Source organism: Plenodomus lingam, assembly GCF_022343315.1.
Source record: "Plenodomus lingam strain CAN1 chromosome Unknown contig_26, whole genome shotgun sequence".
Taxonomy (NCBI): domain Eukaryota; kingdom Fungi; phylum Ascomycota; class Dothideomycetes; order Pleosporales; family Leptosphaeriaceae; genus Plenodomus; species Plenodomus lingam.
Window position 1 is genome coordinate 476,065 of NW_027093941.1, and position 20,547 is coordinate 496,611.

At 52.8% G+C, this 20,547-nt stretch overlaps 10 protein-coding genes across 10 annotated transcripts; 4 read left to right on the forward strand and 6 right to left on the reverse strand.

Annotated features, from left to right (window-relative positions):
- Positions 1-1,190: 1,190 nt before the first annotated feature.
- Positions 1,191-3,012, reverse strand: IAQ61_006420 (uncharacterized protein; the record flags this gene model as incomplete). Its single annotated transcript, XM_066097176.1, has 3 exons — positions 1,191-1,774; positions 1,839-2,678; positions 2,961-3,012. The coding sequence occupies 3 exons, from the start codon at positions 3,010-3,012 to the stop codon at positions 1,191-1,193; spliced, it is 1,476 nt and encodes a 491-aa protein (XP_065952653.1).
- Positions 3,013-3,491: 479 nt separating this feature from the next.
- IAQ61_006421 (uncharacterized protein) lies at positions 3,492-4,601 on the reverse strand (the record flags this gene model as incomplete). The annotated part of the gene is made up of 1 exon (XM_066097177.1): positions 3,492-4,601. One exon carries the CDS (start codon positions 4,599-4,601, stop codon positions 3,492-3,494), a length of 1,110 nt encoding a protein of 369 aa, XP_065952654.1.
- Positions 4,602-5,858: 1,257 nt separating this feature from the next.
- Positions 5,859-6,215, forward strand: IAQ61_006422 (uncharacterized protein; the record flags this gene model as incomplete). Its single annotated transcript, XM_003845259.2, has 1 exon — positions 5,859-6,215. One exon carries the CDS (start codon positions 5,859-5,861, stop codon positions 6,213-6,215), a length of 357 nt encoding a protein of 118 aa, XP_003845307.1.
- A 186-nt stretch (positions 6,216-6,401) lies between these two features.
- Positions 6,402-7,055, reverse strand: IAQ61_006423 (uncharacterized protein; the record flags this gene model as incomplete). Its single annotated transcript, XM_003845260.2, has 1 exon — positions 6,402-7,055. The coding sequence occupies one exon, from the start codon at positions 7,053-7,055 to the stop codon at positions 6,402-6,404; it is 654 nt and encodes a 217-aa protein (XP_003845308.2).
- Positions 7,056-8,386: 1,331 nt separating this feature from the next.
- On the forward strand, positions 8,387-8,686 carry IAQ61_006424 (uncharacterized protein; the record flags this gene model as incomplete). The annotated part of the gene is made up of 2 exons (XM_066097178.1): positions 8,387-8,473; positions 8,522-8,686. 2 exons carry the CDS (start codon positions 8,387-8,389, stop codon positions 8,684-8,686), a joined length of 252 nt encoding a protein of 83 aa, XP_065952655.1.
- Positions 8,687-9,361: 675 nt separating this feature from the next.
- Positions 9,362-10,997, reverse strand: IAQ61_006425 (uncharacterized protein; the record flags this gene model as incomplete). The annotated part of the gene is made up of 2 exons (XM_003845261.2): positions 9,362-9,581; positions 9,643-10,997. The coding sequence occupies 2 exons, from the start codon at positions 10,995-10,997 to the stop codon at positions 9,362-9,364; spliced, it is 1,575 nt and encodes a 524-aa protein (XP_003845309.2).
- Positions 10,998-11,536: 539 nt separating this feature from the next.
- IAQ61_006426 (uncharacterized protein) lies at positions 11,537-12,359 on the forward strand (the record flags this gene model as incomplete). Its single annotated transcript, XM_003845262.2, has 2 exons — positions 11,537-11,974; positions 12,027-12,359. 2 exons carry the CDS (start codon positions 11,537-11,539, stop codon positions 12,357-12,359), a joined length of 771 nt encoding a protein of 256 aa, XP_003845310.2.
- Positions 12,360-14,533: 2,174 nt separating this feature from the next.
- Positions 14,534-17,620, forward strand: IAQ61_006427 (uncharacterized protein; the record flags this gene model as incomplete). The annotated part of the gene is made up of 2 exons (XM_066097179.1): positions 14,534-14,855; positions 14,910-17,620. 2 exons carry the CDS (start codon positions 14,534-14,536, stop codon positions 17,618-17,620), a joined length of 3,033 nt encoding a protein of 1,010 aa, XP_065952656.1.
- Positions 17,621-18,447: 827 nt separating this feature from the next.
- On the reverse strand, positions 18,448-18,856 carry IAQ61_006428 (uncharacterized protein; the record flags this gene model as incomplete). The annotated part of the gene is made up of 2 exons (XM_066097180.1): positions 18,448-18,452; positions 18,631-18,856. The coding sequence occupies 2 exons, from the start codon at positions 18,854-18,856 to the stop codon at positions 18,448-18,450; spliced, it is 231 nt and encodes a 76-aa protein (XP_065952657.1).
- A 284-nt stretch (positions 18,857-19,140) lies between these two features.
- IAQ61_006429 (uncharacterized protein) lies at positions 19,141-19,962 on the reverse strand (the record flags this gene model as incomplete). Its single annotated transcript, XM_066097181.1, has 2 exons — positions 19,141-19,557; positions 19,627-19,962. 2 exons carry the CDS (start codon positions 19,960-19,962, stop codon positions 19,141-19,143), a joined length of 753 nt encoding a protein of 250 aa, XP_065952658.1.
- Positions 19,963-20,547: the final 585 nt, after the last annotated feature.

Genomic DNA, 20,547 nt, shown 5'->3' on the forward strand with positions numbered 1-20,547 from the left:
CAACGGGAGAGGAAAGCTGAGGGCGGTCCAGCGGGCCACAAGTTTACAACACATAGTACGCACACGCACGTACGCACGCACGCACGCACGCAGGCTTGACAACGCAGGCTCAACACACCAGGTAAACACTCGAGTCCTGGCTTGTCGTGCTTGTCCTGCTCCACGCCTCCGTTGGGCACGCGGGTAAGCTGGAAGGCCAGGCTGGTAGGTAGTGTGGGATTTGATGGAAAAAAGGGAAAAAAGAGAGAAGAACAAGCAAGCGTAGACCGTCATCACCGACTAGACCAGACATTGGCATGGACTTCAGACCCGTCCGTCAATCAATCAATCAATCAATCAATCAATCAATCAATCAATCAATCAATCAATCTGTCAATCTGTCCCAAGTCGCCGCCTCGCCCAAACTCCATCTCGTTGCGCTGTCAGCAAAGTACCATGTGTGTGGGCATCTTTGGTCATGGACGTACTTGGACTTACGCACGCTTAACCAATCAACACACCGACAGTCCCGAAATACCCTTTTTTTTCTTCTCCTTCTTTCTGTACGCTTGGTTTGGATAATCTTCTGTTTCTGTCGAGTCGCATTGAGAAGACAAACTGCAGATAAACTGCACACAAACTGCACACATCCCTGCCTCTACGTACATGGTACACACACATCCAACAGACCCAACACTGCATACAAATACACACACACACACACACACACACACTCCCTCCCTCCTCGGCTCAAGTCATCTGCTCGCCCACCGAGCCACGTCGACGGAACTACTGCATGTCAGACCAGGGTTGTTCGTGTGGGACAAGTACAGTTCATGCTCCTGTCTCTGTGTGTTCTTCTGCAAAGGCCCGATGTGGACCGCGTCGGGATGGGGTGGGAGTCCATGGGTAAGCTGGGGTAGGTTTTCTTTTTCATCTTGGCTTTCGCTTTCGGGTTTTGTCTCGCTAGTATAGTTACCTGGGGAGTTGTGGGGTGTGGGGTGGATGGGTACGGTGGGTGTTGGTTTGGGGGGTTTGATTGTGTGGTGGAGTTTGCGTGTATTTCTCCCCATCCACAACGAGTGAACGCTCTCTCCATCTCTCGGTGCTAAAATTACAAACTCGCCATTTTATACACACCGCTCTTATCCTGGCCAACTCAACCATCCCCAAAACTAACCAAGCATCATGACCACCTCCCCTCCTCCCCTCTAGAACCTGCTAATATCCCTCCCAAACACCCAATTCACAGCCCAATAAACCGGCACCAGAATCTTATTCCGCCAACTGACCGTCTTGGTCAAATAGGCCCCCCGCCATATAATCCACGCGAGATAGCCCTGCAGCCTCCCTCCGCCGCCCCCCTGGAACAAAGCATCCCAATTCCCAATATACGCAAGCGTACCCAGATTCCGGTACGTAAACGCCGTCTTATCCACATCCCCCTTGTTGAGCCGTTTGGTCAGCCACAGGGCCTTTTGCGAGGCCACTTGCGCAGTGGCCGGGTAGCTCGTGTCCTGGATGACACCGCAGTCTCCGAGGGCAAACACGTCCGGGTTCACGGCTTCTGGGCCTGTGGATTGGGGGCCGGCGGTGGTGGTCGAGGGCTCGAGTTTGACGCGCAGACGGGTGTCGGTGATGATGGAGCCTGAGCGGGGGTGTTTTTTTACTTTCCATTTTACGCCTTTGAGGTGCTGGAGGGCTTGGTTGCTGTCGAGGAGTTGGAGGTTGTCTGGGGCTTGTCGGACGTCGTCGAGTGATTGCGCCACAAAGGGGTTCTGCATCAGTCCTGTGCCTGGCTTTGGTTTAGTAGTGGTTCATACAGGTAGGTGTGAGAGGATGGGGGGGTTGGAACTTACTCCAGACGCACATGCCGACTCCAATGTCGCCTTCTTCCTTGAGCTTGAGGGTGAACAGGCGGTAGTCATTGACGTCTTTAGAAATCGTCCGCTCAGCCGGGGCTCCTAACCGTAGCGACTCGACATGATGGCTAGTCTTGATATCAATGCCACTGCGGGCAAACCGCTGTGACGCGTACTTTGCCAACTTCTCGTCAAACATGGGTAGTACTTTGTCCGCGACATCGTAGACGGTGATTTTATGGTATGGGATGAGTTCCGGGTAAATCTTGGCCAGGTCCTCGTGGATCAAATCATGCAGTTCAGCGCTGAACTCGATGCCCGTCGGTCCTCCGCCGACCACTGCAAAGTTCAGAAGCTGGCGGCGCATCTCCTCCGTCGTGGTGGGTAGCGCTGCGCCCTCGAAGCAGGCCAGCAGCCTATTGCGAATCTTGCGCGCATCGCCGACGTCCTTGAGGAAGAAGGCATGCTCCCTGACGCCCGGCGTGCCAAACGTCTGGCTATAACAGCCCACCGTCACAATCAGCTTGTCATACGTCAAATCAAACTGTCTCCCTTTTGCCACCTCCGCCTCGTTCGCCCTCGCCCGCTGCTCCGCCGACTCCCCAGCATGGCGATCATAAAGGGGGGCCAGAGCCTGCAACGGATCATCCACGGCCTCCTCGATCGTCACCGTCTTGCGCCTGAAATCCACGTCGTCTGCCCACCCTTGGATGAAATCCACCCGCGTCCGCTTACTCCGCACCGGCTCCAGCACCGTCCGAAACTCCAATGTGCCCACCGCCGTCGACGCCAGCAGCGGCGTAAACGCAAAATGCGAGCGTGGGGAGACCACCACGGCTTGGAATTTCCGGGGGTCGAGCCCGCGTGCGAGGCTGAAGCCTGCCCAGCCTGATCCTAGGATGACGATGCGTTCTCGGGCTGGACGGAGAGGACAGAAGATGTGTTGATTAGCTTTCTTTCCTTGTATCTTTTTTTTTTTTTTTTGAAATATAAAAAAACAAAGGGACAAGACCCCAATTTGCCGGATTGTAGTCGATTGTAAACGAGCCTGTCTACATGCACGCCAACCTGTTCCCAATATATATGACCCAAAAAAAATCAAAGGAAATTAAAACATACCATCTCTCCTCCCGTCCAACTGCTCAATCGTAATCCCTCTGCGCTGCTGCATCTGTACCTGTACCCGTACCTTTCCAGCTAGCGCCCCTCCCACCCCGGCCCTAGAAGCAACATCGCCAACACCACCAGGCGATCGTATAAAGTGCACGCATAATCGCATTATGCCTTCGAAACTGGGACCTCCGTGAAAATGAAAAGTCTGCACAAAGAATCAATAGTTTTCTATGGTTGCCCAGTGTGGATACGATTGATATACAAGTATGTGTGTCTTTGGCGGGCGCGGGTGCTCACGGGACGGAAATGCGGCGGCGATGACGCAAAGCTGAGCACTAGGTGAAATCGATCACTGTATTTTCGTTGTCATGAAGATGGAAGAAATGAGAGAAGCTTATGGGTCGGGGAACGCTATGATCCGGCCCGCCTCTTTCTCTAGTCCAACGAGATGCAGTAGTAGGTAGGTGACTGTCTATTTCCCCAAATCTATCCAGTCTCTCGGAACTATGGCTTTACAAGAAGAAGAAAACACTCATGTTACAAAAGGGTATCACCCAGCGCGCAGCGAACAATCGAGCATCCGGCACGAACGGTATCACCCGCGCCTTCTTCGTCGAGGCTGGGGTTGACTTCTACAAGATCCAAGGCAATCAGCGAGCCCGTTTCTGCAACGCATTCAGCGATGAAGTCGCCCTCACGTAGGGTGAGACCGCCGCGGACAGGTGTGCCGGTGCTGGGTGCCCACATGGGGTCCAGCGCATCGACATCGAAGGAGAGATGGATGGGTGTGTCGCTGCCGATCCAGCCCAAGGCCATGTCCATGATCTTGCCGATGCCGTGCCTATTGTGGACAGAGTTAGTTTGTCCGTCTAAAAAAAACCCCATACAAGGCGGGAACAATCCATCATACCTGTCAATATCGTGCATGGAGAAAGCCTTGATACCATGGTCTCTGAGAATCTTCTTCTCACCCCTGTCAATGTCTCTCAGGCCAATGTAAACCAGCTTCTTCAAGCTGAGCTTGTGCTCGTCCTTGATCCAGCCGAATACATCTTCCCTCTTCTCTTGCGCAAGCCCAGTCAGGAAAGCAACAGGCATGCCATGAATATTTCCGCTATCCGATGTCTCAGGCGTGTTGATATCGGCGTGCGCATCGACCCAGATGACGGCAATCTCGCGTCCCAGCCGCTCGCGAATCGCCTTGGCGGTACCTGAGATGGTTCCAATGGCGATAGAATGGTCGCCACCAAGCGTGAGGACAAGTTTGCCTTCCTTGGCATGGTTGTAGACTTGGTTGCTGACTTCGCGCGTCACTGCGCTTACAAACTTGGGTTGCTTCATGCCGCGGAAGTCGGGGTCGTCTGTCTGGCGCATCTCCGAGTAGTTGTGCACTTTGCCATCGTAGGTTACCTTGTATTCCAAATCTTCCTCTAACTGCTTGATCAGACCATTCTCAATCAGGGCCATGGGTGCTGCATCGACACCAGCTTTGGGCTGCGAGTGGGGGTCGTTAGTCACAGAAACGAAGGGGTGTGGGGATGCTGGTGATGGTAATCGTACCTGGCCGCCGCTGAAGCCGACTGCGACGACTCCCAGCTCATTGCGAGTGGGGAGGAATTTTGGTTGTTGTGAGGGTGCGGAGGTCATTGTGTGGGGCGTGCTAGGAGCGATGTTAGTTTGGTGATCCATGGAGAGCTTTGGGTGAATGACGACGGGTGTGTGCGCTTGTGGCCGTACGGTAGCCAAAGGGGAAACGCCATCGTCAAAGAAACACGATTATTTTTGCATGTTGTCTCAAAAGCAAAGGAAACTGCGTTGATACAACAAAGCTAGGTGCGCTTACCTGAAGCAAGTGTTATGCGTAAATGTGTATGTACGCGGCAGATTTAACAGTAGGTGTCGTGTACACGTCGGCCAAGTGTATCGAACAATGCGTACGACAACAACGAAGGGTAAAAAAAGAATCGCAAGAATCGTAAAGGAAGGCACAAAAGATCAGGGCATTCGCGGCCTTTTATCTCTGCGCGGGCACGCTCTTAGGTAATTGTGTGTCGCTGTTTTTTCCACCATCGCGAAGACCTGTACTTAGGGGAACTGGGAGGTGAGGCTCTCGTGTGCACCTGTACTTAAGGGAAATCGCTTTATCTAGAAGATTTGGGAGCCCCCACCCAGAAGCGGGCGAGCGCGAGCGCCGGGAAAAAGGCGAATTCGGCTTGGGGGGGGGGGAGGTGAAGTCCTGGGACGTGGAGCAGACAGACGTTTTCTTCTTCGGGATAGACTTGGAGGAGGTCGTGAAGACAGTTGAATGATGATAGCTGGCTGTAGACAAGCCAGACGACGATATGTCGATGGGTATGGATGGATTGGATGGATTGCATGTCCCACGCTGTCGCCCTTTCACCATGGCCGGCCCATCGGAAAGATCAAGGATGTCGGGCCTAAGCCGGGGGCCGGGAAGGGCAGGCATCTACCGGTAGTCCGTGCACGATTGGACCGGTTGTCTTCGGCTGAAGAAGCAGCCTTCGAACATCTGCTTGTGTTTGTGTACTACGACAATGCACTCCTACGACCAACCTACGACCAAAGAGTCGGTAGAGTCCCCAGACACACCACCACCACCAGAGAGACAGCGACACTATTGCTGGCCACGGTCTATAAAAAGACAACGCCACATCACCCCCCCCCCCCCAAACAGAGTACTAGACAGAAATATACCACCAATTAGGAGCATAGAAATCATCACTCCAGGTACCATATCGACGCACTTGGATGTACTTACTGTACTCTATCTGAGGGAATCCCCTGGAGCACAAGCAACATCGAGAGCCACGACAGTTTCTTTGGCCGATACATTGGCCCATTCCAAAACACGTCCCGGTATCAGAGAGTCTCCACTTGCTTTCCATGTCCTTTGCCGCCAAACTCACGCCTGCCATCCGCTCAGTCAAGGGCACCTGGCACCTGCGCTGTCACGTCAAGCCCGGAGTCAGCTCGAGCAGGCTCGGTATCATAGCCGTGACTGAGGATGCCGTCGAAGTTGGTGTAGCTGAGCAGGCCAAAAATGGAGAGGCCAACGACGCCGTTGTGCATGTCATTTGCCGCGCGCTCCACGCTCCACGCGACGAGGTGAGGATTGTGCGAGGCTGGAAGAGTCGTGTCAAGACGGTCGTTGTGAGCCCCTCTCGACTAAGGGAGATGCCAACCGAGTCTGCGATCGATCGGATCAAGCAATGGCTTTGGAGTGCATCAATCGGCAAGTAAAATGTAAAAATATACATTGTAGGCAGCTAAGTTCTTCTAAATTAAGTTTAAATTATCCAACATATATTCTCACACGCCCTCCAACGTCCCCCTGACTTCCGCCATGCGTCGTCCTATTTCAATCTGAAGGCTCCAGATCAAGAGGACTCTAGTTGTATTGCCAGGCATTGACCTTGTCGACAGATACTAGAATAGTGTTAGCAACGAGTCAAGCACAGACAAGAAATGGTTATACATACGGGTAAGACAAGAGAATTCAACGCAGCTAGGGTCGTAAGCGCCGTGGCCCTCGAGCTTGACAAAGATTTGCATATCGGCACCCGCAGCAGGCGAGCAAGCCAGGAAAGGACCGGCTTTGTTGGAAAACGTTCCAAACGAGCCTCCCTCAACAGGGGCGGTCATCTCGAAGCCGTCGCTGATGCTGCCCTCTGGTAGGGAGCCAGACCTATGGGGAAGGGTGAACTTGAGAGCACCATCGGGCGCCACGTAGATGATCTGTGGGCCCATTCCTGAGATGGCTAGGTCGAGCTTGCCAGCAACAACATTTTCGAAGACAGTCTCATTGCCTGGTGGGCAGGTAACACCGTTAGGCGCATCGCAGGAGGTGTTGGGCTTGCCACCAACGAAAAAGTTGCCCTCGCGGGCATTGAAGGCCTGTAGGTGGATGGTGGTACCCTTAGCAGAGACAAGGGCTCCGAAGTACTTGGATCCAGTGGGGATAACATCCGTAGGACTGGGGGGTGCAGTGGAGATGGTAGACGTAGCACTGGGGGGTGCCGGGCATGCCTTGGCTGCGAGAGCAGAGGCGATAAAGGTAGCGAAAGCGATAGAGTACTTCATGTTGACGAAAAGATGATTGTTCGAGCGAATGTTGCAGCGAGTGTGTTTGGTAGATAATTAATTGGATTGTGAATTAGTGTAGAAAGTTTGAGTTGATGGAGGCTACTTCTGGTGAGAGGTACGCTTTCTTTATATACACTTCCTGCCCATTGATCCTCGCAACCTCAACGCTGCTAACTGGTCATTCGTGGCGTACCTGTGTATGTCCATGCTTCGTAGGCAAGCATGGTCCCCTTCGACTGTATCCACCGAGGCATGCCCGTGCTACAAGTGTCCTTGCCCGAAGCATCCGTCAAGAATGCTCGGGTGGTGCTCGCTCACTACGCCGAGAGCATACAGACTAACTGAACATGGCATCGTGAGGTTTGTTCTTGTCGGATTCGAAGCAAGGATACCAGCGAGATCAGCAACGCCAACGGTGTTTATGGCCTCGTATAGGGTCATCAGATCGCCGTTGAAGACTCCGGACCCGGCGTCGCTCGGAGCCTTTCTGTTGGCCTCAGCCGAACAATCGGACAGATAGACATGAGGTAAAATGTACGGAGGTGGCTTTCAAAAGTTCTTGCTGACAGGGGTGTCGATATTACCGCCGTGATACTACTAAAGCTTAGACTACTTGGTCGCGCCGCCCCTCCTTATACTTATTACCACCTTCTAGTCTAATAATCTGCTAAACATGATACTGTATACGCTCTATCCAAGCCTAGATTTAGTGTTAAGGTAGCTTACCCTCTGCTCTACTCTTAAGAGCGCCCTTCCTAGTAGTTCTCCGCTTAAGCCATGGCCAGGCTGCTTTAATAGCGTTAAGGTCGGGTGAATTGCCACACTAGAGAAGCTTCTCTACTCCCTCTCTCTTATATACTAGTTATTAGGCATAGTAGGCATGTAAAGGATTAGTATTAGGAGCTATAGTAGAGTAAAAACACTAAAAGATTAAGTAGATAGACTATTACTACTACTATCTACAGCTTCAAAATTGAGTGTGTGTGGGCCAAGAAAGTTGGGCCGATAGATCAGTCGCTAACAAATACGCTAGCAAGAACTTTTGAAAGCCACCTCCGTATTTTTGGTACAATTATGGTAGTTCTCCATAGTCAATTCACGATGCTGCTTCAGGATAGGTACACCATTTCGTCGTAAGTGTGGAAGTACATCATCCCCCTTCCTTTGTTCCTTCCTGCTGCCAGATGATATCGGCTTACTTTCCCATTGACGGGTTACCGCGAAACCGAGACTGGAGAATAGAGAGAATGTTCTACCATGCTTCCATACCTATGGTACAGTAGTATGTGGTAAGGGTTGTGACGTCGTTTCCCCACAACATTTGAACGATGATCCGAAAATCTCGTGTAGGAGAAATAAACCCCTGGATTAGTTTCAGTACTGTCTATATACCTGCGTCTTGTATAGTATACTACGTATGTATGGATATCGTAGCTGCAGTTTTACGATGCTGATAACTGCAGACACGACTCCAAGATTGCGCGAAGCTCACAGAGCGTCATTGCTCCCCCAGCGGTGACCATTTAGCATTGGTCGATGCACATTTTACGAGCGGCTTTTTGGTTAAGCTGACGCTCATGATCTACAATGTCTTACGGCGCTCGCCGCTTTGCCGTATAGCTGACTGAGCACTACCGGTAAACTTCTCTCCTCTTTTTCGTCGAACGAAGGGACGAAGCGAAATGTGAATGTGGCTCTCCGTGGTAGCGGATTGGGCCCGTCTGTAGGGCAGCGGTGGCACGACACGACGACGAGAAAGTTACTACCTCTTCGGTACGCTTGTCGACTACATTGTGATTCTGCATGGCTAGATCTTGCGACTATCAGATGGGAAGCTCCGAGGAGACGCCGATCCAACTCAATCAAACCCCCTCCTCCAGTGCCTACAACAATGGCATGAGGGGGTTTTTTTTTATCTAGACTTATCTTTAGGATCTACTGATTGTGGAGACATCTTGATTGCGCGCCTTCAGGACGTGGGCTACCTATTGTATCGTACCTGGTGGGCAGCGAGTCAAGACGGGCCCCACTACAATGTGGAGAATGACCCTTACCGGTATCCGGCCCGCAGCGTTGTACACCACACCGTACTCGTATCCTGTGGGGACATACGGTAGAGCGCACTCTGCCTCGATAGTAAGGTTTGCCAGGACAGCGAGATCTTCCTGTGGAGATTCTGCGGCTAGCTCCTGAAGTACGGTTGAACGTTTTTTTTAAATGAAAGTAAGGATGGGAGGCACTGAAATACCTCGTGTTTGGGCGTCGAGTAATCAAAGTTAATTTTATGTTGCCTCTGTTCTACTCTACATCCATAGACAAAGCTTCCCACTGGCAGTACCAGCTGCGACCCAGTCCAGCGTTGGATGGAACTTTGCAACGGCTGGGACGGCGGTTATGCCTTCTCCCCCGAGTTGCGCAAGCTGCTCTCCCTTTGCGCTGTAAATGTCCACAAAACGGTTCATGTTGCCGATGCAGAACCGCTGGACATTGTCTTGAGGGAATTGCTGCCATTGAGCTCGTAATCTGCAGATGAAGATCAGCACTCCGCCTTCTGCCTCTACAAGGTACAAGTTTCCACACATACATTGTCACCCATCGCCCAGTCTGATTGTTGTGTGGTACAACAACGGATGGCTTCATTTCGGCTTCCGTCAACGCTGTGCCTGCTGTTTTCCAGTCGGCACAATTTCCAAAGTCGTGGATCTTGATCGTGTCATCATACGAGGCGGTCGCTACCTGACCCACCGAGTTCCACGCAGCATGTGAGACTGACAACCTGCTCTCATGTTCGCCGAGTAGAGCTGGCATGCGCCCATCACCTCCGCCAGTGATTTTCCGGAGATCCCAAATTTTCAATGTGCGGTCTAACGATGCAGTCGCTACAAGATGTGGGTGCAGAGGATGCAACGTGAATCCCCCTATCTTCTTGTCCGACAGTTGAAATAATTGCAGGCCAGCAGCCTTCTCAGAAGGTGTACGCATGTCGTATATACCAAACTGTCCGTCTAGGGTAGAAAAGTACAACATATTAGCATTATCTTTCGAAATTTCCAGCCCAGACAATGGCTGGTCCTCATTGGCATCAGCCGGCGCATACACTTCCACGGCCACACCTTTGGCGAGATCTAGCTTTCGCACCGTCGAATCGTACGATGCTGAATAGAGCGCGTTCGCATCATGAGGGCTGAACTGGAAAGTATGTATCGTTCGTGTGTGTGGCTTTAATGTGGTGATGGTAGGGCCCTCTTGCTCTGCGTCTTCATCATCTTCTTGCTTGATCTCAGCCGCTTTCTGAGACGCGTCACAAATACCGATATGTCCCAGCTTATCGCCTGCGAAAACGAGAGGTTTATCTGTAGTTGGATGTAGGCCCATCGCATAGATGCGCTCCGGTGTGATCTTGATCTCGTTTGGTTCAAAGTCTTCCCACAGCTCGAGCCCGCTCATCCTCTCCCTCAGTGCTCTAAGCTCCTTGTCCGTTGTCTCTTTAACATCGTCATAGTCGAATGTGCGCGCATACGGATTCGCAGGTCCAATCGATAGAAAGTTTCCATTCTTGTCCCAGTCCTTGCCAGCTACCACAATGTCGCTGAAATTAAACGCATCACTGACGCGTTGCCTCTTTGCACGATGCGCCTCGTTCAACGCGACATATTCCTCCTCCGCTTTGCGCTTTGCTTTCTCGCTGTCTGCTTCAATGCCCCTCAATCGAGAGGACGTCCGTCGCGGTGCAAGATCCTCTTCCTTCATCTTCTTCGGCGCAGGCTTTTTCGACTTTGCTCTGCTCGTAACAGATGACGTCTGCGCTTTTCCTGTAGGACCCAGACCAGCTTGCGCCGCCTCCATTTCGAGGTTGCGCAACAAAGCCTGGGTCTTTGCAATGTTTTCTTGCCGTTTGCGCTCATACTCGCTGAGTTCGACATTCTTCCCGCGCGCCATGGGCTCAGATGGATTGATTTTGGGCTGTTTCAACTGTAGGATGTCGCGCCTTTGCGTAGAGATGATGAAGACTTGGTTTAAAGTGCGGTGAGCTAGACGTTGTTAAGTTGTAAAAAATGTTCCAATTCCTCGCAAAAGACTGTATTAGGCCGAGATCATGTCAAAGATACAAAGCAAAGCAAACAAAAAGCTGGCAGTGTCAGGGCATCAAGGAGGTCCTAACGCGAACAACCGAGGCGTTCTTGCCACTAACTCCTGCACGCGTCTGCTTCCCACGCGTCCGTCACGTGCTGACGCGTTGAAGCGTGACTTTTTGCTCAAATTCCCTCGATGACTCATTTTGGCGGGAATCGGTTCGAGAGCTCCTAGTATGCGGTGTCATAGTGATTTAAAATTGCTTTCCACTATTTTTACAATTCTCCGATTGTTTGAGGTTGGTCTCTAAACTGCGCGTGCGATCGATAGCCGCCTTGGCAGATTTGCGGAGGTAACGTGAATCCTCCGCATCGCCGCCGCATCTCAACATTTACACGCTCGCCATGGCCTCGATGCGGATGTCAAGCCCAGTTTCCGGCGCAATCCGAGCTGTATCAAGTCGCACGTCCGCTGTCTGGAGACAGAAATGTCTATATCACTCGTACGATTACGCCCAGCCGCCACCATTTCCGCCTGCTGAATCTGCGATTCTGTCTGCAGCCTATGCACATGTTCCGAGCCATGGCTTCACAATGGACGCGCTGAAGCTTGGTGCGCGCGATGCAGGCTATCTGGATGCTTCGACAAATTTGCTGCCACAGGGCGTGTTTGATCTCGTCCATTATCACTTGGTTACACAACGACTGGCACTGCAGCACCGTGTACAATTCCCCGATGAGAGCACAACAACAGGGAAGAAGATGGGCGTGGGAAGCAAAGTGCGCACTTTGACTCTGGCGCGGCTGCGGGCGAACGAACCGATCCTACATCGATGGCAAGAGGTGGGTGGATCAAGAAATTTGAGTACCCTGCCTGCATACTCATCATTGACAGGCACTTGCGATTATGGCCCAGCCAACGTACGTACCCGCCTCGATAAAGGAGTTGGCCATTCTCGCAGACGAAATCTGGTTTTTATCAGGTGACCAGAGCGTCGACAGCAGCTGGTACAGCAAACGAGCCACGCTGTCTGCCCTGTATTCGTCTACTGAGGTCTACATGACCCAAGACCAGTCTCCCAACTTCGCCGAGACGGAACAATTCCTGGACAATCGACTGGCAGACCTTGTGAAGATTGGAGGCTTCCTGGGAGGAGTGAGTGAATGGCTCGATTATACAGGCCATTCTACGATCAATGTGCTGAGGAGCAAGGGTGTGCGCATCTGAGATGTGTCACGGAGCTCAAGTCACGCCGCAGCACAGTGCTACCCTAAAATGCAATTTTGAGCTGCCTATGAGGCGTCTTTACTTGACCTACCCACAGTCAAACTCGATACAGTTCAGCGTTCTACGGGGCTTATCATGTTCGGAATGCAGGTCCGGCCGTCAAGCCTACCAGACTGCACACTCCGCCGCTTGGATGTCAAGGTACGATGTCTGAGAGCCATTTCGCGTGCACTGGAACTTGTCGTCTGAACAAAACAAAATACCTTGTCGGTGTATGTATAGTGCACAATGCGCTAGTTGGTTGGACTACTGTCACCAGAGTACCAGGTAGCAGCGAGCAAATGCAAACGATGCCATGACAGCGGGCGTGATCTCTCCTGACATGCTGTGAAGGCTGTGACTGGCAATGTTTCCAAGCAGTGTTCGATGACCGATCGTCCAATACGAGCAGGTTATGGGCATAAGGGAAGCGAGCTGTTGCGGTCGCTCGTGTTCCGGCTCCTCTCCATGACGAAATCGAGGGCGATGGGCACCTAGCACACGATCCGAGGACGTGTCGACGAACAAGACTAAGGCCGCAGACCCTGAGGACAAGGACTCGCACGCTGAAAAGGTGTGCTGGTGGTACTAGAGTACTCTAGGAGAGCGGGCTTTCAGGGTCCAACAAGGCTTGTTTTAGCCGGCGGTGGAAAATGACGTCATTTCATTTTCGAAGGGTGGAAACTGCGACCCGTGGAAGGGGGCCTGCGATCTCGATGGCCCGAAACGGACAGGGACAAGCAACGCACTTTTGCGTGCCGCCGGGGCAGCTTCAAGTGATGTGCAAACAGCAAGTAAAGTCGGAGTAGGTACTCTATAGCAGAAGCTGCCTTCTTGAAGCGCAAGTCTGTGTGACTATGGCATCTGACAGGAGGCCCTTGGTTCAGCTCTAGAGTAGGTAATACCTATCGAGCACTGTACTTGCTGGACTGACTGCATAGACAGGTACAGTAGCTGCACAGTCCTGGTAGGCCAACACGGCGGACTTGCCAGTCCAGGGCGTGGGGAGAGGGTGGGTTCTCGAAGTGGGCTGATTTGAGCAGAGAGCGAGCGGCAGGCGGGCGGCAGTACTGGGTCGTGGTGTGTCTGTACTATGTGTCTGTGAGTGTGGGCATATATGTCTATGTGTTGTGCAGTGAGTGTGAGTGAGTGTGGGCATATATGTCTATGTGTTGTGCAGTGAGTGAGTGAGTGTGTGTGTGTGTGTGTGTGTGTGTGTGTGTGTGCGCACTGTCTGTAAGAGTACACATGTAAGTGTGTACGTGTGTTCAAGTTGAGCTGATGGCTGCGATCACCGATGATGGGAAGGATCGAACCATGGAACAAGAGACATTGCAGAGAGTGGACGATGGGGCCTGGGCCGGCAGACACGGCCGTTTCGTTTGTGGGTGTTTTTGCCTTTCTGGCCCAGGGTAAAGCAAGAGGTGTGAGTGGTGAGCAGGTGAGAGTGGAGCACTGGGTGGCACCTTCCGATCCTCAGGACCCTTCTTGGCGGCTGCCCAAATCGAAGTCATCGAGCTCATCGAGCTCATCGAGCCCATCGAGCCCGCACACCCACGGCAACCGTTCGAATGGTGTCCACTGCCCACGATGGGCTCGACCTTCAGCGCCGCCTTTCGACATGCCCATGCCCATGCCCATGCCCGCCACCACTCCAGGCGGAGACGTATCCGCAACTCTCCACCAACTATTGTACCTGCACCCACCACTACCACCACCACTCGCACCTGCACCTGCACCTGCACCCACCAGTCTTGTTAGCACCGCCAGCACCGCCAGCACCGCCGAAAATATCTAGCCATCTCCCTCTCGAGGCTCCATACATCAGCAAACAACCACGACAGTCACCGCCGCCGCCGTCTCCTCGCCCGCACGCAGTCCCATCGCCCCAAACAAAGTTTTTCTCGCCGGAGGGGAAAGAGCTACCTACTTGAGCCATCGCACTTGCCATTCGAGTCATCTCGTCACCTCGCACCTGCCTCTCTGCAAGTCCCCACCAGCCTTCGATTCCCTTCCCCGTTGGTCCTATTGGGAAGCCAGACGATCCCTCAGGGTCCAACCAGCGCCTGCGCATATGGGGTACGTCTCCCTTTCCTTCACTCAGCCGTAAAGGCACCCACGCAGCCCACATCGCCATGAACGATACCCCGGGCACTGTGCCCACGTCCGCCGCCGCCGCCGCCAAACAGCATCCCCGCCGCCGTCCCGCCCATCAGTCCGTCTCCCTTCGACACAGCCCCCCCGCACCAGACAGCCAGTCCAAGGCTGCCGCCGTCCAGCCCAAGCCCACGGCTGCGAGCTCGCCCACCGCCGCGAGTGACAGGGCAAACCCGCCCTCGAGTGTGTCGCCGAAGCTCAATCAGAACACCGTCAGCTCGGGCGAGAGCAGTGACGCGGGAGCATGGTTCGAGAGCACCAACAAGCATGCCATCCAGCGCACGGCCTCGTTCAATGCGAGTACGTAGTCCCCGCCCGCCTCCCACCGCTCCGTAGCGAAGACTAATGCCGCAGTCGCAGATGACCCTCCCTTCTTCCTGCGCAACGGCTCGTCGTCAGATACCCCGCCAGAGGCCTCGAACGCCCCGGGCCCGTCATCGGCTATCCCCTACCGGCGCATGCTTGCCCAGCATGGCACCGATGGCAGTAGCACTGAGGATTTTCGCAGCGTCATCGACGACCTGACGGTGGTGAACAAGCGGCTCAAGCAGAAGCTGAAAAAGTACGAGCGCATGTACGATGCCCATCTGCAGGAGGAGAAGCTGTTTGAAGTCCGATTTCACGGCCTACCCGACCACAAGAAGAAGGAGCTCGAGGACACGCTGCGCAAGTTTGCTGCCGAGTTGGACGAGGGCGCATCAGACTATCCCAACCCCCAATCGCATGTCCCCAACCTCGAAACACACAAGACCGCCTCGTCCATGTCTCGCTTCGCCGAATCTGGTTATGCCTCGCTGTCTGCCTCGGGCCAGAATTCGTCTGCGGCTTCCAATCTCCTAGAGAAAGACCGGCGCAAGATCAGCAAGTCTGCCTACAACCGCCAACAACAGAATATTCAGTCTTACCTGCACGACATCCCCGCTGGCCTCCTTCCCCACTACAATGTACCCATGACAGACAAGTCCAAGAAGAAGCTTGTAGTGAGGCGTCTGGAGCAGATCTTTGCCGGTAAGACGTCTGTACCGGGCAACCACCCACAGCCCATGCAGCAAGAAGAAGTTGCCCAATCCGCCGCCTCTGCAGACCGGGAACAACTCGAGGCAAAGGGGCAGTCATCGAAGCCAGAAGGTCAACGTGAGGCTCGCATCAAGCCTGAAAAGGTGACTCAGCAACCGGATATTGCAGGTCCCACCGAATTCACACCGGCCTTTCTTCCAGTCTTCCAAATCAGTGAGCAAGATTCTGCCGGCTCCAGTTCATCCCCAGATCAACGACCTACACGCCCACTCGACTTGGACCCTCATCGGGCCCAGGTGCCCACAGAGAACATGGACTATATTCGTCATCTTGGCTTCACACCACCGGACATGGATACCGGAGATGCTCCACCGCTTGGGCACGGTTGGATCTACTTGAATCTGCTCATCAACATGGCTCAATTGCACACGCTCAACGTCACTCCCGATTTCGTAAAAGATGCACTCCACGAATACAGCAGCCATCTCGAAATATCCCGCGACGGACGCAAGATCCGCTGGAAAGGAGGGCAAGATGTTACTGTGCATAGTGGTGGGAGTTCATCCGAGTATTACAGTGGCGCATCGCCAGACGAGGACAGTGTTGCCCAGACGTCTTCCAAGTATGTGAAAACGGGCACAAGTGGAGCAAGCAGCGAAAATGCCATGGACCCCGAGCAAAGGGCCAGACGGTTATTGCGACTTCAACGTGAGAAGGAGCACAGCAAGTTTGCGTACAAGCCGCTCTTCTTCCATAAGGAGGACTCTGATGACGAAGCGGACTTTGACGCCGAGTCCACGAGCGGTTCAATGCCGCACCCACAGCTAGCAGGAAACTCGTCGGGTTTTGGCAGTTCGGCGATGCAAAGCTACTCCTCCCATCCAAAGCCACGACGCGACGATGGCCCCATGATATTCTATACAAAGGCCAAGTTTTGTACCGATCTCAGTGGCGACCGCCTTGGATCAACGCTTGCCAACCCCGGTGCCTACAAGGCGATGACCAGTCATCCACTAGGTGCGGCGTCCACCCCCCCACCGACAGCGGATGCGCTCGACATTACAGAAGCACGAGGACCTTTGGACTCCACTCCTATGGAGGTCGACTCAGGGTCGGCAGCTGCCGGCTCCAGTAGCGATGATCTTGGCTTCTCGCCAGAGTCTTTGATCCACGATAGTGGAAACAATACCCCTGATAATGTTGAATTTGAGGCTTCCGGCTTGGGTGGTGTACAGCCAGAGGATAACTTCTCCGTTCATGTACGACGCTCACAGATTCGGGTTGCCCCTGCAAACTATCCAGGCCGTCGCAGGTCGAGCCTTTACCCACAGAAAATCGTGGATGCTCTGACCAGCTCCAAGTCTTCACAATCGGAGCCTTCCTCGCCCATGGCTTGCCCACAACGTGTGATCAAAGAAGAGATCCTTTCCGCAGCGAGAAAGTCGCTCCCTAACTCGGCCCTACCGCCCGCCTCTTTCCTTCCCTTTGACTCCACATCTTCTGGCAACATGTCCGATGTCTCTGACGATGAATCCTCGGATGAGCAAGACGTTGAATCTGAACAGGGCCCAACAACAGCCTTCCAGATCCTCAACATTTCTCCCATAGATCAAGGCAATTCGGCAGAAGATGATGACGATGACGATGATGACGATGACGACGACGAGGAATCGGAATATTCTGAAGACAGCGACGATGGAAGTGTTGACCTCCTTGCTACGGCCCGCCAACTCGATCCAACGACTATCCGCGCCTCGGAACGCGAGTATGACGCTGCGCTCGCAGAACGCCTCGCCGAAGTCATTCCAGCAGGTAGCTCGGCGGCCACCGCAGGAGGTGGCAGCGGCTTCAACAGTCCGGCACCGAATCAGGAGGCTACGTCGCTCAGCCAGGAGGGAGGCTCTCTCAAGGCTGGCCGGAGTCCTACGAGTGGTAGTGTGTCGTCGCGGACAAGGCACTTGAAGAGGGCGAGGACGAGTGAGTCTGTCACTACGGCGGTGAAGAGTGGACCGTCCAAGGGGCAGAAGAGCCAGAAGACTGCGCAGTAGAAGTTATGTTGCAGAGGGACTCGTTTCGTTTTCGTGTATTTATTGTGTACGGATGCATTGATCGGTGTTGGGAGATAGCTTTTTCTTTTCGAGGCTTATACCCCCTGGCTCAGTTATTGTTAATGTGGTCTGTCGTTATTGTTGGTGCCGTTGTAGTGAGAAAAAGAAAAGAGGTGTACAATAAGTGATGGATGATATCACAGGAAATTATATTTACGGTGATGGCACCCGTCCTCTTTACAAAGTACACTGTAAAAGATGTCTCCCGAGTATATCATCCCATTTTACCCATGGTTCCTCCAGTCTCGCGCTCTTGAAGTCACTCCTGAATAAGCCCTTTAACCACTACATTTTCATTTCCCCCGCTACCCTCTTTTCTTTTCTCTCTCTCCCCTCCCCACTCTCACTCTCCCGCTTCCCCCTTCCTTTCCTCCCAGGTCGTCCCTCCCCCCACCCCCACCGCTCCTCCACCCACGTCACCGGCGAACCAACCAAAGCCCCGACCACACACCCCACGCTCGCCAGAAACCCAAACAGCCAAATTGCGAGCCAGACACCTGGTGCGATGAACTTGATGAATTGGTCTGTTTGGTAGAGGTCGTTTTGCGAGGTGATGTAGTATTTTGTGGGTCGGGATGAGGAGGGGGTGGGGGAAGTGTGTGAAGAAGAAGAAGAAGAAGAAGCAGCAGCAGCAGAAAGAAGAGGAGGAGCTTGTACAAGTGTAAGAACAGTAACCAGACGAACGGGCGCGTAATACAACGGTATCCACCATATTCTAAAAATCTGGGAGATTTCAACGTAGAGTTTTAAATTCGGTTTATCGAACGCTAGACTTTGATTATCATTGTTATTCGTTTGATTGTCCTAGTTCTTCGTATCCTGTCGCTTGTTGTTGCTGCAGCAGTTGTAGTATGCATGCATGCATGGTGAAAAGGTGGAAAGGAAAAAAAAACAATACTTGTGACAAACTTGTAATCATAAACTTGGACAAGGAGAAAGAAAAAACATACCAACGCTGTCCACCCCAATCTCAATCCGTGGACTCATAATCTTATACCATCGGTATATACCCGCTATCATGACGCGCGAGTGCGACCAGCTCCCCGTGCGTACAAAGGGATGCGTGAACGAGGCATTCGGCGTAAAGTATCTTTCTATGGCGTTGTGCTGGGTCGAGGGCGGTGATTGGGTGAGGAGGTGGATGACGTGGGGGATTTCGGCGACTGGGTCGTCCATGGTGATGGAAAGTGTCGAATTTCGTGCTTGTAATGTACAGGATAACTTTTGCGGTTGTTGATGGGATTTGTAGACATGGAATTGAAAAGGCAGATGACGTCATGTTTGTTCATCATTCAATGGCAAGTGGCAAGCGCACGGGTGGTCAAAGTTGGTTGGGGCCACACGGCAATGAAGATGTTTGTTTACGTTATTCACCGATCGACTTGGGATTCCCATCGTCATGTGTTTTCACCCTTCGGTACAGACCTTCTGACCTCCATGTATCCATCGGGCAACGCTAATTACTGTGACTTCCACTGTCGAATCTCCGACTCGCTGATACGCCTCAGCTTGTTCACACTCGGGCTCTCGCCAGTTGCAATGCCTTTTGCCAACTCAACGAACCCGCCAATCTGAGTCTTCTTCGATACTGCATACTGTGCGGTGCTGGCCTTGACGCGGATGATACCAATACGCGGATCCTCTGGGCCACCGTCGTGCTTGCCGTCACCGAGATCACCGAGCCATGCCTTTAATGCGGGAGAGTAGTGCTTGCGAACAATGTCACGGTTGGTCTCGATGGATGCGTGGCCAGAAATGGAAGCCCACTCGCCAGAGTTGTTGATGAAGCCAACGTTGACTGCTGCATGCTCCTTGAGGTCGTCAGTTTTGCCTGACTCGGTGTTGGTGTGAAATAGGATATCGAAGCCGTTTCCTTCCTGTCCGGTTGTTAGTCCGTGGTTGCAACGCTACCAGCAATGTTCTGTGTAACAAACTTTTGCTGCTACAGCCATGGCTCGTGAAGCCAACAGATCACTGTCGGCAACTTGTGTAGTCAACAAACAGAACTTGGTCTTGTCTACAAACTCGAAGAGGTCCTCAACCTTCTCCTTCAGAGGGGGCTCTTGGAGATTCTTCTGTGTGTAGGGGTCGGCATTCTTGGAGCCGGTATCCGTATTGCTGAAGCCAGAAGACATGATGGATTTGATGAGTACGCGTTGGGGTGTAGTAATCGGCGGTAGCTGTAGACGGGCTGTCAGCGTCTTGACGAATGAATTATGAGGAGTTGTGCGTGTGGTTGTTGCAGTTCGTAGAGACAAGAGGCGAGGACGTATGGAGAACATACCTGGGTATGAGGAAGTGTGTTATGGTAGGAGACGGTGATGTAATGCGACTGAAACAGGAGGGTGTGGATGCCGCGAGACTTTGTATGCAGTCGCCTGTGATGACGTCAAAAGCACTCCTCATTGCGTTCCACAAAACCACAACACCCCACATAGCGGGGTCAAGCGTGAAAGTGTTCTGGCTAAAGCATAGCCGAAGTAGAACTACCTTTGGGCAGTCTGGCCCAACCATTGCGTATCAGCCGGTGGTTGCGTCATTTGTTGACCTGTTTGTGTACTTGGCATGATTAGCAGTGGACGACTGACTCCCATCGTGGGCGCAAAGCATCAAGATGTATACGTGAAACATAAAAGAAAAGGCTACTGTGTAGCTCATAGGACATCGATGCAGATTAGAAAATACTCATTATCATCCTAACACTTTTGCTTTTCGAAGAAAGAAGATGCAGAACCGCAGCCCAAGCCCAAGCCCCTGCCGATGCCATGCTGATAATCCCCGAACACAAAGTCAAGAAGATGCCAACCCCTAGCTAAGAATGAAGAATAGCCAGACCTGATCCTGAGCTGATACAAATATCACCTGTA